Source organism: Cygnus atratus, chromosome 1, assembly GCF_013377495.2.
Source record: "Cygnus atratus isolate AKBS03 ecotype Queensland, Australia chromosome 1, CAtr_DNAZoo_HiC_assembly, whole genome shotgun sequence".
NCBI classification, from domain to species: Eukaryota; Metazoa; Chordata; class Aves; order Anseriformes; family Anatidae; genus Cygnus; species Cygnus atratus.
In genome coordinates this window covers 95045379-95067687 of record NC_066362.1, presented here as the reverse complement: position 1 = coordinate 95067687, position 22309 = coordinate 95045379, and the positions used below count along the sequence as shown (strand labels likewise).

Here is a 22309-nt window from a genome sequence, read left to right as displayed (position 1 = left end):
ACTTACTCTCCCTATCTGCATTAGCACCCTGCTAAGGAGGCCCCAAAATTTGGCTCTACCAATATAGCTGATGAGCTCAGATTGCCTTAAGATACTGCTCAAAATATCACACTGCTAGGCAAGCAGGAGCAGGTTACTAAGATGTATGCTGTTTTGGCTGAAAACTAGTCTTTGAATAGATTATATATTCAAGGCTGTGATTTCTTATTTAAAAGAAAAAAAAAAACCTCTAGAAGTCTGCAATAAGAAAGATTTGATCATCAAATCCATCTGACAAAACTAAGCTTGGTTTTTAGTTAAGCATTTCTATACCTCCTCTGTCTTAAGTACATGGCCTATTTGTTGCCTGTCCTATGTACTTCAGAGCACACAGCAGAATTCAAGTGGTTAGCATTCTCAGTTGTAAAGTGTTTTTGACAACTCCCTTACCTATTAACTAGCCTATCTTACCTTTCTCATTCACTGATTTACGGTTTTTTTTCCCTACAGCGAGTGCAACAACTGCTTTTAACACTTTTAACTCATTGTAATTTGATAGACATAGAGCATGAGACTGACAGGATAAGAGTCCCTCAAAAAAGTCCTATATCCTGATAGCCCAGGACAAAGAGGTGGGATTCAACTGCACCAAGAGATCTTACTGTGGTCTCCCATCGGAAAATGTTGCTGTGGAAACAGAGCCAGTTTTCAGAGAGGTACAAACGTCCTTGCAGCAGGATATCCTTCTGGAGTGCACAGGCGTAATCTACGTATAGAGAGAAAGAACAAGTTTACTCATTTGCCACAGCTCAATAGACCCAAACATGTTAACTTAAAATGAGATAAGGTTGTTGCAATTCAAATAAAAAGCCATTTCTTTCACTCTTCTCAAGTCTGTCAAGGCAGGCTTGCATTGGGTTGCATCCAGACCACTGTTCTGGGAACACCCCAGTATCAGAGTCAATGGAAATGTCTGTGAAAGGACAACACTCCATGCACCAACCCCCTGTACATTATCCTTTATTTTCAGAGAAGAGGTTATCAGGCAAGATTGTGAATATTTCTTCCTTGTATTCCTAAGTCAAACTTCAGAGTGCCTAAATAAAACAGAATGCACAACCACTTTATAGTACAACAGATTATACTGTCAACTCCTACATAACTTACTACAACATATGAAGTACTGTTAGTTTTTCACTAGACAGATCCTATCACTAGCTAAAACTATCTGCAGAGTGAGACACTAGAAGACAGCTTGAAGCAATCCAGTTCTTCAGGCAAGAGATATTTTCAGCAGTTGACTGTCATTTTTATTACAATAACTGTCGCTGGCTAAAACATTCCTATTAAATAATATTTTTTTCATCTAGAAATTACCCATCATTAGGTATCTGCTAACCAAAATCAAGAGCAGAGGATTTGGTTGCACTTTTAAAAAATTCTTGAGGAGAATTTTCATAATTTAAGAGCCTGAAGAGTCAAACAAAAAGAAATTTTCAGAAGTACTCAGCACTAAGCTGAGCCTATGGAAATAAATGTCAAAGCTCTCTTTAGTCATACAGCAAGAAAACTAAGACAGACTGGCCCCTTTTGGAAGCTCTGACCTAAAGGTTACCTTACATATAGAAAATACATAGAATACAGCTATTCACACAGGACTTTAACAACTTCAACTGTAGAGGTATCAAAGAGCTTCACCTTTTATTTTGAAAAGCATTTTATCTGGTATTTTCTCTGCTAGAATTTTGATTTTCTATACACCACAAAGAATATAGCTCTTGTCCAAGTTGCAAGAGGTTCAGAAGTCCCTCACCATCCTAACTTCACAGTAAGTCTGCATCTGCAGGAGCTTTTACTACAATTTTAAGAATTGTCTCATTTCTCCTTCAAACAATCAAGTGAAAATAAAGTTTCTTGCAACAAGCATGAGGCATGTATAAGAGCCCTTGGAGACGTAACTCCAAACAATTAAAATCATTCTTTTTTCCAGTGTATGTAAGTGCATATTAAAAATTTAGCAACTCAGATACCAAAATGCTGGAGGGTTGGGGAGGTGAATGCAGTAGGAGTTTGAGGTTAAGGGCTTTAAAGAAACAGTACTAAAGAAGTTTTTATCCAATTTCTATGTCTGTTTGGAGGATGGAGACTGATTCTGACCTTTTAAGTACTGCCTAGTATTATGCGACCATTTAACTCCTTTTTCCTCATCCACATACTAGCCAGATATCCATACTAGGTTTGACATCCATAAAAAAGAAAATACCCTTCCTCTTTTCTTGCAGAACTAGCATAAAAAGACTCCCCTGGGAGCATTAGGCAAGTGACAAGTAACACCATGACCTACCTACAAAAGAGGATGTCAAAACAAGAAGGAAAAATGCTAATCTCTTCCTTTAAGTTATCAGATCCAGTAACTTAAGATGCTGCCTGTAAACAATATTTTCAGACAAATTAAAGTTAGTGGCACTCCTTTAAATTCCCATTTTGAAAGTCTAACTCATTTCTTTCATTATAATAGACAAAAAAATCATATAATCTTTGTATACATTGTTTATTATGGTGGAATAGTTTTGTGTGTTTTTTTAAGCAGTTAAGTTAAGAACAGTTACCATTCTTCTGATGAACTGCAGCAAGTAATTGCTTCTTTGAGCATTGTAAAGCCTGGGAAAAGTTCCTCTGCATCAAGCAGAGGAACAGTTCTTTATTTGGAAGATGCAAGGAGTCTTTGCAAAGGAGCACTAATTTTTATGTATATTTTCTTTTTACCCTCATAAAGTAACGACTTTGTTTCTGATGGAACAGATGCTGCTACATTGTTGAGACTAACCCTTTACCAAATCATTCTCTAAGTCCTAGGCGGTCTGGTCTGTTCATTGAAACTGTGCTTCAGATTTTGCTCCACTGCTTTTAAATCTGTCCTGTGCAAGGAGAAACATCAAACCAAAGCTTTGAAGTAATATCCTTTTCCATTGACTTCTGTACTTAGCTCAACTATTTGAAAAATGTGAAAGGCATTTCAGAGGATAACTGCCTCCTTCTAAGGCTACAAAAGGATGGAGGGATGTGACCTTTTCCTGTGCAAGTTCCAATTCCTCTTTCATTAACCTGCAAGGAACTTGGCACACTACAAGCATGTACTGACAACCTCTCAATATTCAGTGCCTTGAAGGTTGCATAAGATGAGAGAGAACTTAGAAAATACTCACAATGCCACTTTTGTATAAAAAAACACCCGATTCTTAGACAGCACATTTGTTATTCAATACTCAGGCAGCACAGCTAGACTTACCTGCAAGGCAAGTAATAAAAGAGGGAATAGGATGTAGCACTGCAGGCAAAGGAGGCAGGGTTGCATTATCTGCAGGCACTTGCATTATTTGGATTTTGCTCTGGAGCAAAATTGGCGGTCAGAGTTCAAAAGGAACATCTCAGTGGCAAGAAGCTATGCACCATAGTCTGAAGTTCTGCCACTTGCCTTGCTTCCCCCACATCCCCATGCACTTCTCACCACCACTGCTCCTCAAGTTGAGTTGTACTTCTACTCCTGCAGCCACCTCATCAGAGCCACAGAATGGTTATGGCTGGAAGACACCTCTGGAGGTCATCTGGTCCAACTGCCCCTGCTCGAGCAGGGCCACCTAGAACAGGCTGCCCAGGGCCATGTCCAGACACCTTCTGAACATCTCCAAGGAGGGAGAGTCCACAGCCTCCCTGGGCAGCCTGTGCTAGGGTTCCATCACCCTCACGGTAAAAATTGCCTCCTGGTGTTTAGACAGAACCTCTTGTGTTCCAACTTCTGCACACAGTCTCTTGTCCTGTTTCTGGGAAATGCTGAAAAGAGCCTGGCTCCATCCTCTTTCCATCCTCAGGTATCTATACACATTGATAAAGATCCCCTGAGCCTCCTCTTCTCCAGGCTGAACAGCCCCAGCCCTCTTTCAAAGATAAATGCCAGCTATGTGGCATTTATCTTTGAAAAGAGTCTAAAACTACTAGCACCCACTATGTCACTCAGTCCCAGAAACCACATCAACATAAAATAAGTCCAGTGCTCTTTGGATTTAACTCTGCCTCTGTTCCTCTCACACTTGCATTGCACAAGTCAATGCATGTAAGTTGAGCTTATTTGCTAAGCACTCACCATGACCCTGCAGGGCAACCTCTCTTTCCAGCTTGCCACCTAACAGCTGTCAGTCATATCTTCACCATTTTCAGCAGGTGTTTTGTCACCCACTAAAAAGTAGCAGCAGAAAAACACATTAAGAAGCTCTCATCCAATATACAGATGGACCAAAGGATCCTGTATTGTTTCCTTCACTTCTCAGCTGGAAAAAGGAGCCTGTCTTTTGACAAAGCAGGCAGAGCAAAAGAGGAATTTGGACCTGACTTTCCCTGCAGATGTCCTGGTGGCTCAGAGACAGGAGAACAGGAAGTTCTCAGCTACAGTTAGAATATGCTACTAAAAAAAAAAAAAAAAGCCTTGGCACTGCTGCAGTCTGGAATTATCAGTCATAAGAGAAAAGCAGTTTTGGTGTGATTATGTCTTACCTACTATGAGTCTCTCTGAATCTGGCAGATGAGAAAACTGCCTCTTGAATTCCTCGCTCCTATATTTGTAAGTGGAACTTGAGAGCTGCAACAAAGAGTGGTAAAAGGTTAAGCAAACAGATTTATTTTCAACCATCAACTGTCTTCATGCTAGATCTGTAACTTTATCTTGAAGAACAAATGGACACTAAACGAGCAATAAAGAATAGGTGCTATCTAAATGGGATTGTCACTGTAACATTATGCTCTTATGCAAGAGTGTGCTCCCAGCATTTAGGATAGAAGGGTCCAAACTGTTCCCTTTATCAGGCCAGATGCTAATTATGAGGCATTACAATTGCATGACAGCAACCTGCTTCGCTCACAAGCACACCACAGCCCTTCGCAGAGCTCAACCTCTTCTAGCACAGACTCGAAGAGGCAGCAAAGCCACAGCACAGGAGGTGACAGAGGAGATCGGGTCCTCACACGGGCCATCAGCTGGACAAGAAAACACCACCTAGAACACCAATTTCTAATTGGAGCGCCACCGGGGGAAAATGTTACTACAGAAGGGATTTTTGCCAGTTACTATAATTAGGCCTGCAGGAATAAAGGCCAAAGTTTCTTCCTGCAAACACAAATAGCAGCACCACCATCAGCTCTTGATCTCCTGATCTGTTTTATGTTTCACCCCATATTTAAGGGAATCACAACCTAGGACTCATATAAGATTAAAATTGGGTGGTAAACTCAGAGAAGACTAATCTTGGTAGTAATTTTGCAGTAGTACCAAGGTCTCATTTTTTTGTAACAGGTTTTGGCCACTTAGTTTAGGGGCCTTCCTGTAGTCCCAAAGCTGGGAAAAAGTAAGAAAACCTTGAAGAAAATACCGTACAAATCAATGACCGACTGAGTTGAATTACAGCTAAGACAGGAATAAGCCACTTTCAGGTGGTACCAAAACCAGGTATACCATAAAAAGCCTCTTTTACAGCCTGGATTTTTTGGGGTTTTGGTGGTGGTGGTGGTTTGTTTTCTTCAACACCTTTCTAAAGGTCTGAACAGCATATAGCTGCTATATGTCCTCAAGGACTTGAATCCTTCCAAAACTGGATGCACATCTTAAACCCATTTCTATCATGAGACCAGTGGCTATTTACTTTCAGGGTGGGGGAAGAAGGAAAGAGGTAAAAGAACCACTTTTAACCATAAGACTTTGCAGCATGTTTACTGAAAACCACCCAGTTTTAGCACCCTCTCGTAGCACACTAGTTGGTCAGTACCATTTCAGTATGTCTGTGGTTGTTTCCAAAAGAACTGCAGAACAAAGCCAGCTCTTTTAATAAACTAGTCCCAGTAGTGCCACCACCTCATCACCATTTTCACATTGCGCCATTTCCCACAGGAGACATTCTTGTGTGTCATGGCTCAAGATTTCCCCACAAATGTTCTATGATGCTCTCTCGTCTACCTACACTTGAGAACGCCACAAGAATATAAGAGTGCAACTTCAAGGCCAGGTGTTTAAGTGAATATAACACAGTGAGGGCAAAGTGTGACTCTGTTCAGCTTTAAAAAGATAAGTTCCTAAACATTACCTTCTGTCACCTCCAATAACAGAAAGCCTCTATGTCTGTCCACTAATATTCTAAGCACTGTAGTGTAAAAGGCATTGAGGGAGGAAAAGAAAAATAAGTTTTAGGTGCAACCAACAGGGCAATGTTAGACATGTCCTGTATGCTTCCATAGCCGTACTTCAGCTAGTTCTAGTCATGCTTTTAAGAGAAAGTACTTCTAGAAACACGCTGTATACAAGAGACATACATATTTAGCTGTACAGAAACTGAGCATGTGGTTATAAGAGTGGTTGTAAGACAAAAAGTTATCAGGAGAAGAGAACAGGAGCATTACAGAATCACAGAATTTTATTCTAATGCTCAAATCAGCCAGTTCAACAGCTCCAAGAATAAAAACTGAAGATATCTTGAGTTTTACATGGGAAAAAAATAATTCTCTAGAGCATAAAACCTGCTATAGCTTGTCTGAGAATCCCTTGCTGGCATTTAAGTGTTCTTTGCCACATGATTGGCAAATAGGCAATAAGAAATGCTCTTATTAATTGTAGATTTCTATGGAGCTCTCAGGACATTTATGAAGAGCCTGCTTTGAATCCTTATCTAATCAGAAGAAAAATGAGCACACTGAAGCTTTTTAACCTTATCTTTTCCTTATTTTGTATGAAAATGAGCTTACTTAGATCTGTAATTATTATGCACTCAGTATGTGGCTTGGTGATTAAGACATCAGTCAATGGACTCTGGAAACAACAGAGACAATTTTAATACTACTGGCAACATCAATTTCCTTCAAACGAAGGAAAGGAGACATTTCCATTTCTATGAATTCAGTATCTCTCATATCACCATTATAGTGTCCAATACATGGCAGGATTTGGGCAGGTTGCCACCTCTAGGTTACAAAACTTACCGTCAGCTATTGAAAGAATAAATCACGAGATAGGCTGCACTAGGGAGCTTAACAGATGAAAACAGCAGTTTTTAAACACATGCGTATTCCCAAGTTTACTTATAAGTCATCGGGCAAACACGTTGCCTCGGGATAATCTTAGGCATTTATGGGCATGCTATATTTAATCACTAGGCAAACCATTAAGTCCAGTGACAACATATTAACGTTCTTTATCTGAGGCCACAAAATACACCAGACATCTACAAAGCAACAGAAGCAGAAAAACCTCTTCAGCATTGTCCAGAAAGTTTTAAAGACAGCTACATAGGAATCAGAAACGACTTAAAGACACTGAATCAGGACACTGTTGTACCTTGTTTAGAAATTGACCGAGTTCAACTATATAAAGTTCCAGAAATAATGTCAATTTAAATAAGACTAACCTGAATTATTTCTATGATGAAAGCCTGTTAAAGCCTGTGAAGGTTCCCTTCACATCTACACCTTCAAAGCATGGACACTGCAAAGAATTTGAGCCACTTAGCAAACTGTGGAGGAAAGTTAAGGTATGCCTTCTCTCCCAAGGGTACAATAAAAATGCTAATCATTCAGAAATTATTCTATTGCATATATAAGCAAGCATGCGAATAGTCAATCAACCTCAGTAGATCTGTGTGCACATTTTTAAAGTTTGCTAATGGCAGTTAATAATTTTGCATTTGCTTTGTTAGTGTTTTGTCCTTGTTTTGAGACACCACAAACCCGCACACTACACAATTTGCATTCTGTATTTTTTGACATGCAGAAATAAATACAAACAGCTGAGAGCAGAGGTAAGATGACCTCTCTCTCTCTCTCAGAGTAATAAAACTTGGAGTCCACCTGATTTTAAGAGATCCACACAAGCCTCCCACTGAGCTTCATAGTCTTGGTATCAGTCACTACTATGTGCTTGGGGTCCCAGATTCCAATAAGCCTATGAACAAACTGCCTGATTTATTCCTCACGTATATTTAAAAGCTTCACTTAGACATCACAACATGGACTACTGCTCTTGCTCCTCGGTTCACAAGTAAGGAGATCCACACCATCCACCCCTCTAAATAAAGACCTCCTGATGTGCTGTTCCTCAGACACAGAAGAACTTGACCTGTAGTTTCCAATTAAGTTTCTAGGCACAGTTGAAAACAAATTACTTTTTAATCCTACCCTAACACATTAAAATAAACATTAATTACCCTTGGGAAAATTGTTGCATTTCTAATGAAGAACGGATTGTTTTCCCTTATTCAAATACATCTAAAATCCTGCTTAGCATCAAAAGAAAAACGCCTCCAGAAGAACACCACAGTCAGAGGGGAGTCTGATTTTATACAAAAAGACTGATTTAGAACAAAAGTATTCTTGAGACCTATCTGTACGGGCAGAAATATAAAAAACAGGGCAACACCACACTTTCAGCAGGTCTAAAGCCTCATTAGGCTATGAGAGAGCCTTAACAGCCCTGAACAAAAGTCATTTAGCAGCGTTGGGCAAGCAAACCGAAGACTTCACTTACTCCAAAAGCAGATACAGGCAAACTTATCTATAATCATAGGAACAACTCCCACAGCACAATGTGGTCCCTCTGCTGAGGCTACCTGTACAACGTGTCCACTCTGACAAGCCTTTTCATCAGCTAAACATAGATCCCACTGCAGTCATTTCTTCAGCCCAGAAGCCTCCATTAGAACCATCCAATCTAACCCATAATGCATGATGTTGTGACTTAAGTCCTGCTTAAAAACCAGGGCTGTGATGACCAAGTACCCCCTTGGAAAATAAAATATATACAGAGATACACATTTTATCTTCTTGATTTCAAAGTCACCACTGATGGAGAATCTACCCTAGCTACGGATAGTTGTTCTAGCTGTCTGTTGATTAATGTTATTTTCACCTTGTGAACTATTTCCAGACTATGAGCAAGTCACACCCTATCTTCTTTTAGAAAGCATTAAGTTTCTCAGGTCTATTAGCAAGATTTTTTGCAGACTTATTGTGAAGGCTCTTCTGAATCCCCTCCTATTTTCAGTGTGGTTCTTCAGCTGTGAGCTCCAGAGATAGACATAACATTGCAGGAATCACTGCAAACACACAAATTCAGGACTCACATTTGCTTTTGGGCAGAGAAACACAGTGAAAGCTCACATTCATGTGACTACCCGTCTCCCTTATCTTTTCAAGACACTGGGACACAGTTTCCTATTTCTTCTGAAAACAAGCGTGAGGCTGTATTTTAAATATGTCAGACTTGTTCTGTGTTAACCCTCTCGTGAGGGAACAGAATCGATCCACCCCTTTACAGTGATTTATTTTCACTAACCATTCTTTAAAAAGAGAAAATCAGAGAAATTTGGGGTTAGAAATAACTCCAATTACTGGCTACTCTTAAGGTGTACTAGCAGTATCTTACCGTTCTTTCCTTTCTTTCAAAGCATAAAAACATGAAACTTCCACAGGGAAAGAAGGAGTCACAAGACACCTCCTCACTCCAGGTGACTTACTGTGGTGTGTACAGTACGCCATGCATTTCGGGGCTGGCTGTGTAGAGTTTCCACTTTTTTTGTTTTAAATAAAGAGCTATTTGATCTCACATAGTTGTCCACACAGTTGTATTTAATTAATAGGTCATATGATTCATTGCAAATAAAAAGAGAAAGAAAGCAAGCAATTGTTGCTAGGGTCAGTTCAGCCACCGTAATCCACAGGAACTGGCTCTCCAAGAGTAAATTTTTACTCCTAGATAAATGGAAGCCAGCTCATAGCCACAGTGGGAAAGGGGAAGAGTTTAAGGAGCCCAGACCATTTTACTTACATTCATTTTATGCTCTTCTTCAGTCACCCTTAACTTCTCCGGAGAGGGGAGTCTCCTAAGCACAGGGCACTCTTCCAGTGGGCCACTGGCAGGCACAGGGCTGCACACTGGGGTCATTACGTCCCCTTCTGCAGCCCAGCCCTGCTCTTATTTGCGCTGGCTGAAGGAGAAACAGATTTTAACATTTCTTAGTGACCGAGCAGAGAACAAACCACTGGCAGCTTTGTCCTTCAGTGGCATCTGTGTACAGGCAGAGCAGCATCCAGTACGAATTTTAGTGCAACTGGGCCTTTCTTCTGTTGGAAATACAGCATGTAAAATGTCAAGGGATATTAGAAGAGGTCATGAGCAAAAACTCAAGTTACTGTTTTTTCCAGTTTTTTTATTGTTTTTAAATCCATAAGATACCACAAGCAAGGCTAAAGACAGTACCTAGTCCCTCTAAAACAAGTGTTAGTATTAAGTAGTTCCTACAGACGTATGGACAGGCACAATAAAAAATTAAGACAGACCATTAATTTCCTCTAACACACATAGCTTCCAAAAATCCACATAGCAAGAAACCTCTCACATATTTCATTATGGAGAGCTTCCGAAATATTGGACGCACTCTTAAAAAGTATTTGAAAAACCCAGTCTCATGAAACTGACTAAAATCAGGTACTTCAAGAGGAAGTCTGAAGACTGGTGGGTCAAGTACCTCAGAAGCAGTGTCACATACTCCCCAGCTTTCATCTGTTCACCCCCTTTCCCACTTGCACCACCCCAACAGCAGTCCAGCCCTCACCAGCTCCACTGCAGACCTCAGCCTCATCAAGCCCTTGTTGACCTGACAACAAGGACAAAGGATATCCACAGAAGAGGATCAAACCCTTATGTTTCAGAAAAGCAGCTCTGTTCGACTACTGATCAGAAAGGCTGTACCACAACCATTTACCACGTGGTGCGACATGAGCACAGCTGGCCTCGAATCCTGCTCACAAAGGCCCAATCGTCTCCTGCACTTCACCAGCCACCTTCTCCCTCCGAGGGCAGGACAGAAGGTCTCATGCTTGAGCGGTGCCTACACAAGTATAAACATCAAGTCATGTTGCAGCATGGCTTGGAGAAGAGCCTCCAGTCCACAACCAAAGTTGTCACAAGTACAATTCTGACAAGAAAAATTAGCACTACGTGAAATACTGGGAGCTCTGCTGCTAAAACCAGGCTATACCATTAGGAATAAGGCACAAACACCGTTTTTGTGCCATAAAAAAGATTGAAATTTGGTTTCCCACCCAAGCAGAAAGGAAACTCTAAAGACTTGACGTTCAAAAGATGAAAGTTGTGAACGGTCTTCACAGATCCAAAGTTCTTCACAGAACTTCAATCTTCAGTTGGCTGTGCAACTATTTTCATTAGAAAAAAATAGAGAAGAGTAGGAAGAACTTAGAAATAAAACGTTTCAATTTAGAACATGTGAAGACCTCTCCACAGTTTCTCCTTCAGGACCCCATGAGAACCAGCTCCGTTTCCCAAGCCACTACATTTCAGTGACACAGGACTCAGCTGAAGCTATTCCAACAAGGTCTGTATTTAACCTCATGAGGCTCTACAGTCCACTCAACGGCGGTGCAATTTAACTATACACATTACTAAATGACAGCTCAGAACACAGTTTTCATGAGTGCTCTCTATCCAGAGGGAACAGCACCTAATGAATAATGCATCTTGCAAGCACAAAAGGAAACATACTTAAAGCACACACAAACTAAGCCTTCTGGAAATGCACTGCAGCTGAAAATGCGTTCTTATCAGTGATAAGAAAGCCTCTTATCAGAAGGAACATCATAAACTCCTCTGGAAAAAAAAAGTTTTGATTGAATATATCCCCTGCTTATTCTGAAGCAATTGCTTTGCAGTATTTACTGTTTCCTCCTTGTGAGTAAGGGTTCTAAACCTCTTCTAAATGGCGATGCACTTTCCTAAGCCGATGTACTTTCATAACAACTCTGATTTGGATGCAGGGAAAAAAAAAAAAAAAAAAAAATCAAGTTTGACATGTACAGCGAGGAGCAAAGCATATGCTCAATTTCAGAAATAAAACTGACTGAGGCATGAAGCTAATGTAAAGACAGAAGATTCACGTAGCCTACACATACCTCCTCCTCCTCTAGCTGGCTGCAGTCTGTTCCAGTCCACGCAAGTCCCTGGCCAGCACTCCGGCAGTCTCTGCAGCTCCCCTCTCCTCACCCACTCATTCAGAGCCAGAGCTGGACGCTATCCAGCAGCACTAGCTAGCTTTCTTCCAGCCTCTGCCTGCATGCCAGCACAGAAAACAGAGACACTCTGGTCTTGCAGAACTAGCACATAAACCCTGCAAGAAGTAGTTAAATAAAAAGTAAGGGGACTGGGGAGGAGCTCCAGCCTAAAATGACCGTAACCTAAACAGACTGGGGGAGGCAGACCAAATGAAGCAGCACAGGTCACTTGAAGTTCACTGGAGTCCCAAAGGGGACAGCAGAAGAAACTACTGTCACCAGGGAAACACCAGCTCAGAAAGGAGCACTTGGTCCCCAGTGCTCCTCCTCTCCGCATCGCAGAAGGCTACAGCCCTTGCTAAGGCACCTCCTCAGCCTGAGCTCCAGAAGTTCAGAGACTGGGGCATGCTTCATGCAGGGCCAAGCTGCCAAAATGAGCACACCACTGCCAAGAGCTCCATCCTTCGCAGGCACAGAGCAACTGCCTGGATGATGAAGGGCTCTGCATGCCTGTCAGACCTCTGTCTGCCCTCAAAGGGGAACAGTAGGCACACAACTACTCTATTTTCTTTGTGCTGTCTGTGCCTTCCCACCTGTCTCACCTGGGACCTGTCTGCTGCATTTCTGTGAGTAGCGAGGTGGAGCCAGGCTCCGACTACGATTTGTGTTTGGGGACATTCTGGGAGCACAACCAACCAGGGAGGAAACAAGGGGCTGCTTAGGAGCATCTCCCAGTATTGAAGTGTGCAGGGGCACAGCATCACCCGTGCATCCCCAGCTGCAATGCTGGCCAAAAAGCTGCCACAATACACATGAGGTTTCAAAGCCACAGGAGAAGAGGCAGGTGACCGTGCTACATCCACTTGGAGGTGTAGGAGGCTGGGCCGGGAGTGAGCAGATCCCCTTGGGCACTTGGCTGAAGATACAGCTAATGACTCACAGGGAAGAGAAATCCCTCTCCTACTACATACAGCCCTGCTGAGGAAGCTGAGAGAAGAAAAAATAAAAATGGATTTCAAAGCATTTTAGTCACTCATATAATCAGATTTAAATCTGAACACCTCAAGGAACGAGACAATTGAATACAATGGGGCCATATTTACAGCCACATTACCAGCCACGGCTGCTCAATGCTATTAAGCACTTGGGTGGTGGCACTTCAGATGCCCCGCAGTTCTTCTGCCAAGATCAGCTGCACGGGTAAATAACACCAACTGGTTTCACCTGAAAAACGAGGCAACTCTCCTGCCTTCCTGAGACAGAGCTGCGATACACCACGGGGAATCTCCGTGTGCTAAAAGGAGCCACAAGATATCGAGAGGCAAATCCGTAGGGAAAAATTTGTTGACAATTTCTTTCTACCAGAAAGATGGCAGGAGGACCCAAAATGGTCTCAAAAAGGCATCACCAAAGCCTGGGTACCAGTGTGGTTCCAGCCTCAGAAGTGTGAAGTGGTTTCAGGGGATTTCCTGTTTATAAGATAAAGTCATCTTCAACTGGTTAAACACACCTGAGTATGGAAGTGTGAACCAGTTTGCAACAAGGCTAACGATTTCAGTTTCGACTATAATTACTTACATAACTGCTACAAAGTACCTCTGAGGTCAGATGAAACAAACACTTTGATTTTAAACAAAAAGGCTAAGCAAAAACATTCAAGAGATTTGGTCACTTCCATAGAAAAAATACCTTCCCCAGCTCAGAAGAGAAAACTAAAATGCTTTTAGCTTCCAGGAGGCAAAGTGGTCCAACCTCAGACTTACTCAACATCCTCATCAAAACCATCCACAGCTGGCAATAATTTCCTCACACCTGGTAGTAAAGTTATGCCTACAATGCCTCTACCAGAGAGGGTGCTTCACACCATCTTCCCAAGACACCAGTAAATGTCAAATTGACAAGGGTCTGAAGTGCCTAGCTCCTTTTCATTTTAGGGAAAATTTGCAAGCCTGTACACACTTTCCTCATTTCAAGGATATAATTCAAAGATTCAAGTCATCCTTTCTTTCTCCTTCTCAACACAAATTTTATCTAATGTACAAAGATCTTAAAAAAAAAAATTAAGATCTAAAAGACCAAGTTCTAAATCAGACTTAATACAAATAAGCCAAGTGTGTTTGTATGAACTCTGAAGTTACTATTTTAACATCATGTAATTTTGCAATGTGATGGAAGACAGCTCATCACTCTCCCTGCACAGAGTTATCCTTTAGCTCAGACAATTTCTCTGCTCCCCAGTTTAACTTCAAGCCCTGTAACCACATTGTCAGGTTCCAATATGATGCAGTAGTAATTAAAAGCTCAGTCAAGATGACTTCTTTTTGGATAAAAAAAATACAGACTTTCTGAACAACAGTTTCATCTGACTCATATTTCTTCCTACAACACGTGAAACAATTAGCCAGTGTTATTTGTTAATAGCATCTGTTCCTTCACCTGATCTTTCACTGAAGACAACGTATTGAAGAAAAAAAACTGCTTTTCTTTAGACTTATTTGATCCTTTTAGGAAGTAGGGGAAAAGGCTTACAAGTAGCTCTACTGCATCTGAAGTTACATGGAAAATAGCACTTGCCAAAGATTTGCCCCAAAACTATTTGTCTTATGAAATATCTAATTTGAGGTCTTCCTTTTCTACCTTAGAAACCAAATGCAGATTTTACTCTTAGTCATTTCTACATTAAAAGCTGCTCTCAGACTTGACTGAACCATTGGCACCAAGAAAGAACATACACAATTTTTCTTCACCCTTACATAAAAATGGAATGCACGGGGTCAGCTACTGGGGGGCATTTCTATCAGCGTAAGCTAAGCAGAGCTGCATACGCACCGCAGTTCATGATCACAGACCTCCACTCGCTCTGCAAGCGTTGGTATCTTGAGTCCTGCTGGGTAGGAATAGCAGAAAACAGGAGAAGCTGAGAAGCTCTATGAGCAAGCTGAATAACTTTGTCATTTCCTTGAGGATTTGGGGTGGGTTGCAGTAACAAATACATAAACTGAACACATCAAACTTAAAACTCGTGAAAGAACACCTCAGTTGTAGGCTTTACTGACTCCACAATCAACTTCAACAACAAAAAAAAAAGCACTACCCAAGAAGCCCACTTATCCCATGTAACTTCTAAAATACTGCTGATATCACTAAGGAATCTTTACATAACTTAATTAGAGCAGAACCATCTGTTACATGAAATGAGACAGAATATGACTTCCAGAGTAAGCATTAACAGAAAAGTCATATACTCGTCTGTACCGTTCTCATGTTTTTGAAAAGAGAAGCATGTGTCCCAAGTCATCTAACCATCCACAGGAGATTTCAGATTTTGAAAAGGAGATTTCACTCAACAAACACTAACTACACTGAGTTTCAAAGTTATATTGCACATCCAATGTTTCTGTTTGCAGTGTCCAAATAAATAAAATCACACGAATCTGAAGCATTTTCTTCCTGATCTGTTACCCATCTGGTTCTGGGTTAATTCTTTAGAGGTGTGTAATAAGGCATATTAGATACAACTTCAAATTACTGCAGCTGGGGAAAGTATATTTGGACAGGGCACTAACTGCTGTTCAGAACAGGCTGGAACTTGAAGGCAGTCAGATCTACTCCAGTGCTCAGTTTGGAGCTGTATCAACAACAACAAGGGATTCCCAGAGTGAAAACAAGTGAGGGGAGAGGGAAAAACAAACAAAAACAGCCACTAACCTAATAAACCATGTTCAAGGGATAGTCAGAAATACAATTTGCTTTTTCCTTACCCTTTCAAAATGCTGCATCTGTATACACAGGGCTAAACAGCACCTATTCCAGAGATTCCAGATACGTCAACAAATGACATACCAGAGCTAGAAGTACAGCAAGAGCTTGCTTAGGAATTTTATTCTCTTTGGAGACCTACATCTAATTCTTCTCCTCCTTAGCCAGCTGCTTCATACCAGCAAACAAGGAGGCAGCTAAAAATCCTCCTCTGACATCACAAGCCATGATGTTTCTCCTTCAGAAGCCAAGCATTTGGAGGTAACAGATGAGAAGAAATCTTTCTTTGGAAGTAACACTCCAAGTGCACGATACTGGAGATAAAGCAGCTGACCAAGGACCTTAAATATTGGTCTGTCAAAACATAGTCACTGATACAAGTCACCCAATAATCCATTCCTGGAGCAAACATCAGTGTGCACAGAAAGGAGCATTCAAACAACTACAGATGCATGAAATATTTCGTCAAGCCCTTAGCAGTCTTAATCCCCAGAGTATGTCAACTTATACCTGTGCCACAAAAAGTTACCACCTGAATTGCGATGTATATATCCGCATCCCTCCTGTGCGGGTTTGAGCCATATGCTTTTCATAGTCTTGGCATATATACTTACACTCTCCCACAGATTAGCTCTCTCTCATAAACCATATCCATGTTTTTCAAAATTTCAAAACCCTTTTCCAAGTCTTGTATAACCTCATTGGTTCTGGTATTATGAAAAATAAAAGGCCTCTCATTTTACTTTTCCCTGTATGATTTGTTTGCTTCTGTTGCCATACTCCTTGAAACTGACCAGCTCTTTAAACTGACATTAAATCGCATTCAAGTTTTCTTCTATAAAGCATCTTTCATTCTCTCTCTCCTCAGCCTCCTCACCACCTCCATTTCCAAACTCTTAAATAACCCTCTCAGATAAAAACAGTTTTCTGAGATGCCCATTTGATTTCAACAACTCTTTCCACCTACCGTTTCATGATGAGATAAGGACTTACTTTTTTATTCCTTTTTTCCACTGGCATTCTTCTTATTACAGACATCTATGAACTTTGGCTGTTTGTTAATAGACAACAGTTCCCAGACACAATATCCTCACTTTTATGCAAGGATCCTTTTCACTAGCTTCCTCATTCACCTTTATCCTTTTATTCATTACAATAGGAGAACAGTCAAGATTTTCACAGGTTTCTTCTTCCAAAGATATTAAATTTAATTATATTTCAGTATGAAGAATGTAAGAAGGGTAAAAAATGGTTTCAGAATCTTGAGATAAAGCTTCCAGATGTAACTTAATTTCCAAAGCATCTTTGATTTTCATCATTTCTATTTGCAGATGCCAAAACCAGAACCATATAATCAGAAGCAGATGCAAGCCTTACAGGTTCCAGTAAGGTGGTCAAGTTTGCAAACAAGCTTTTTTCTTCCTCCATGAGGACAAAGTCTAGCTTTGTCCACCTCCAGGGAACAGTCTTCAAAAAAAAAAAAACAAACAAACAAAAAACCAACACCTCAAAAATATCCTCACAACAACACTTTAAAGGGTATTTATGAAAACAACATCCTCAAAGAAGCACTGCAAGTACCAGTAAAATCTGTAAGTCTCATAACAGCAGTTCGTAGTGCTATAATTTAAGGATTGCTTACACTAGTACAGAAAATTAATTCTCACAATTTTTCAATAAAGCTGTCCAAAGTATTCTTGCTTTAGAGATGAAAAAAAGTCAAGCATAGGCTGAGATTTTTCTCTTCTCTTTCTTCTTCTCCTGCCACTCTTCCTTCTCCCCACTCACCATAGTCAGGAAAGAGATTATAACCCAGAGGCTCCCAATCTGAGTCTGCTTTTAATTGCATTTGCTCATAGCACCTATAGAGCATTAGTGATACTTAGCATGACTTTCAGAGGCATGGCACAACTGCCTACTCCCACTCAAATCCATGAAAAATTGAAGTCAAACCAGTCAGACTTTAACATCCACATTTGGTTTCCATCATCAGAGAAGCGACAGGACATACTCAGAAAAAAAAAAAAAAGAGAATCCTTGGAGTTAACAAGTCAGACACTTACAGACTCTCAAAGCAAATAAGCCAGGCAACAAAGCTGATATCCAGCCGCTCCTGCAGGCTGCTCTTGCTGTTGTAAGAGCTCCTTAGTTTTACCAACTTAAAAGTAGGAATGAGCATTAATAAATCCACACCTGCCACGGGACACTAAGATCATCCTTGGTCAAGTGCTCATGACACATGCTTTAGGCACTGCAACAAGCTGCCTTCCGTGTTATCACCTACACATCGACTGTGACTCAATATTCAGGGAGTTCTAATGATTTGTTTATATCCTTAGCAGCTGATCATCAGCCATGAAAGTTATTAAAACACATTTTCTGTCTAGAAGAGCAGGGAAAGATGCCAATGACATAACGTTTTAATTAGAAGATGCAAGCACCTTTTTTTTTTTTGGGCCTTGAATTTGCAACATTCTGCTTCTTGCTGCTTCTAAGTTCAGTCCTCTTGAGGCTGAGAAAAGGAGTAGCACAGCCTCCTACAAACAGATCCATAGAAGTTTTTTTAAAACTAATCAGCGCCATAAGCCGCATAGCTGGAACTTCAAAGCCACAGCACTGTCTTAAAAGAGGCAAGTATTTACACAATTCTCTTAAGAACAAGGTCATATTTGCCGAGCCAGATAAACACAAACTTCAAACAAATACCGAAGTCTTTGAGTATAAACCATAGACAGAAGGCAACCGCTAAATACTAGAGAATGCTTCACACTTGTTTAGTAGCTGTCACAGCACAGAAGAATCCCAGTACCCACAAAAGTTATGGACAGGCAGAAAATGGCGCTATGAGGACATGCAGTATACTGCGCACACACTGCCTGAGGTACTGCTCAGAGAAACTTCTAGCCTTAGGCATGCATCTCAAAGCTAAAAATGCAAAGCCAGTAGCACAGTTATAAACTTCATACTTCACTATTTCAGATTGCCAAGCTTAGCAAATCCTTGCTAACTCTAAGTCCAACAAACTGACCCTGAGATCTCAACAGGTTTCTTTCCCACATAAAATACCAACTGCGCTAACGATTGTGCAAACTAACTCTCAGTGGTACACAAACAATCTAATTTATTATCTAATGAGAGCTCAGCTGACAGGTACAGTGCCTACACAACATTATTTGCTACCAACTCAAATACAGAGGTATAGCTGGGCACAGGCAGAATGCCCTATATCATCTTTGTTGTTGTAGGAACAATGAAAAAAACACTGAATGATCTAAGCACTCTAGCAGTGTAATTCTCAGACCTACTTGGATTCAGCCTTTCCCATTTGTAGTGGCTCGAGATGGCTGTTGTTCAGTTTAAAAGCATACATGCATTTCAGAGGAAATGTATGCTAGCACCTGAGATGTGAAGTCAGTGTTCTGACCACTGAGGACATCCCCTGGGCTTGAACAGGAGGGATGAAGAAATGCGCAAATTAGATATATAAATCTAACAAGATTCAAACAAGAAGCTGGGAAATCTGATCCCGCACGTCTGCTTGCAGCTCTGCCACCAATTTCCTGTGGTCTCTGCGAGTTACTTCATCTTTCAGCTGCTTAGCACAACGAACACTCTGATGACCTCATCAGGACAAGGACATGGCCGTCCAGATGATGTTCCTATGCACAACCTAAGGCACGCCAATTTACTGAGGCCACCTGATGCAGATCCTGAGTCACACCATCAGAGCTCTGAGGAATCCAAATCTTTCATGAGATCAGGTGTTTCCCTACCTGTCGCTGCACACCCAAGTGTGCCACCTTCCTAACAGGGCAACCCATCCACTAAACTAACAGCAACACACACACTAAGCCCACAATTGTAAGCTCACCTTCTGTCAATATACTGGAGAAAAAAAAAAAAATTTAAAAGAGTGTTAAAAAGTGTTTATTTTTTACGCTCTCCATTTCTGGTGAGGCAACACCTTGGAGAACAGCAGAATGAACACGTGCACACTCCTTTTGCCCTTCCTAGTCACAAATACCATCCTTTATACAGAACTCAGAAAGCTTACCCTTGTGGAAAACACATATGCTCACCTGACAAAAAAAAACAAACAGATGCCAGGAAAATACGTCTTATCCAAGATAAAGAATTAAATTCAGCCCTTACTGTTAAAAAGCATCAGTGACTTTCTAGAGGCATAAAGAGACATTGGACAGGTCAATGAACCGTGCAAGGAACTGGGAGACAGGACTGGGCACGGAAGCCAGAAGTCCTGTCACTAACTTGATACGTGACATCAGGTAAACAACTTCATCCCCTCTCAGTTTCAGCTTACACTTTAGTAAGCCGATAATGATAAATTACCTACCTCACTACATGGGTGGAGAACGCTTTACTAATTCATGACAACAAAGCAACCTGAGAAGAGTGGATATAAAGCTAGTCCATATACATACATACAGATAGATAAACAAATTGGAAGAAAAGACACGTTACCCAAAAGCTCCAGTCAGCACTCCAACTGTATTGGGCAGGAACCTGCATCTTTTCTGTGCACGAACCAAGAGTCTCCTCTGAGTCCGCAAGCAGCTGGCTGATAAGACCATGATCCACTTCATGAACTTCCTGAGAACAAGGAAGCGAGGTTATGTCATTTGACAACAGAGGAGAAAGGTGCTGAAATAAGAAGATGGTTAAGCCACTTAAGAGCTGCGTATTAAATGAAACTTGACGTGCTAGATTTACCCAGGTGAGCGGCATGGAAACACTTCCCACTGGCAGCGTTTTGACTGATTTTTTGAAGCGTATGCTATATTTAATTTTTACCTACCTTGTTATCAGAGTATATTATTTCCACAGCAACGCCTCGACTTGGGCATTGAAGCCACACAGATGTTTAGAGCTGAGCTAACATGAACACAAGACACTTGTGCAGAACTTGCAGGACACCTCTGGGAACCAAGGGACCTTTCAGAAAGCAAGAAAGGTCATGTGGATGTTGCACTTCCCAGAGATGCAACATACTTTATGACGATACAAATACATAAATTTATGCCTATTATTTACACCATAAGGTTTATTTGTACAAGACACAACACTACAGAGGCCAGCAGCACTACCTGCATTCCTTACTATGAAAATAAGCACACTTTTGGAGCACTTTCCCTTGACACCGCTATTCGCTTGGGAGCTCGGTTCTGCTTCAGGAGGGGCAGCGGAGCCACAGTACAGGGGGACACTTGTCCCAAATCCCACAGCAAGCCGGGCCAGCACCCCTGCGGGCCCCGCCAGCCCCCAGCCCACCCAGAAGAGCCCAAACCCGGCTTCTCGCCCGGCGGAACCGGCAGCCGGGCCGCGGGGCGAGCAGCGCCGGGGAGGCACCGCCACGGCTCCCCCCAGCCCCGGCGGGCCCTGCCCCGCTCGCTGCCCCCCAAAACTTTCCGAAACGGCGGCGGAGGCGTGCAGGACCCCCTCCCTTTCCCCCCTCCCGGGGCCGGGGCACGGAGCTCACCGGCGGGGAGCGCGCAGAGCCCGGTGGCAGCGGCGTCGCTTACCATAGAGGGGGGCGAGGGCGGCGCGGCGCCCGCCAAGCGCCTCAGCGGGGCCGCGGCCGCCATTTAAAGGGGCAGGCGCGGAGCCGAAGGCGGGAGGCGCTTGCTAAGGGCCAGCGGCTCATGAGGAGGCCGGGCCGGGGAGAGGAGGAGAGGAGAGAAGGGAGAGGGGCCGCCCGCCCACGGCAGGGGGCTGCCGGGCAGCCCCGAGGGGGAGCCGGGCTGGGCGGAGGGGGTTTTGCGATCCCCCCCACCACCAACAACCTATACACACGGGGGGAGCCCCTGTGAGGCTTTGGGAGAGCTCAGTGAGGACGGCCCGGAGTTGGTGGAAAGTTTGAGGAGGAAAAAGTGATGACAGAGCCCCCCCCGCCCTCCTTCCTTCCCTCCCTGACTGCGGGAGGCGGTGGGGCTGGGCAAAGCCTGCCCAACGCCGCTCCACAGGGACCCCTAGAGGGGAGAGAGCGAAACCCTATAATCGTGCGAGAAGCTTCACGTTCGGCTGGTGGCTGCCAGCGACACTGAGAAACAAAAACACTAAACTAAAACACTGAAAACCCTCTGTATTCCCTTGGTTTGAAGCTGGCTGGCCCGACAGCTTTTCTTGGGCACGTCCTGTTTCATGGAGGATTCACAGCAGAGTTACCATTACAGGATGAAACGGACACACTGCACGTGCCGTTTATGCTCATCACAGCACACTTTTTTTTTTTTTTTTTTAGAAATGCATCAGATACTTGGGTTTACATCAGATAGTGTTTGGAATGCCTTTGATCCAGCTCCATCTTCCCACACTGACTCCTTTGCCACCCAGCCATGGCCACTAACTCAGTCCCAACTCCTCTCGATGTGCCAGCTGCCTCTGACTTCGCTGGTTATTCACTCCTCAAATTCTTGGTTGCTTTTGATTCCCCTGACTTGTTCCTTTCATAGATACT

At 42.3% G+C, this 22309-nt stretch overlaps 1 protein-coding gene across 5 annotated transcripts in view; it reads right to left on the bottom strand.

Annotated features, from left to right (window-relative positions):
• GRAMD1C (GRAM domain containing 1C) overlaps positions 1-21767 on the bottom strand; it is a 49340-nt gene extending 27573 nt beyond the window's left edge. Inside the window, exons 1-5 of one of the 5 annotated variants that reach the window (XM_035540451.2) lie at positions 21375-21610; positions 20651-20787; positions 20317-20445; positions 4528-4612; positions 642-745 (exon numbers count right to left, since the gene is read on the bottom strand). In XM_035540451.2, the coding sequence (XP_035396344.1) occupies positions 642-745; positions 4528-4612; positions 20317-20364 (237 nt within the window). In that variant the 5' untranslated portion in view covers positions 20365-20445; positions 20651-20787; positions 21375-21610. Of the gene's footprint in view, positions 1-641; positions 746-4527; positions 4613-9835; positions 9991-20316; positions 20446-20650; positions 20788-21331 lie in introns of those variants that run through there. The other 4 variants (XM_035540447.2, XM_035540448.2, XM_035540452.2 and 1 more) reach the window with 4 other exon arrangements.
• Between the last annotated feature and the right edge of the window lie 542 nt (positions 21768-22309).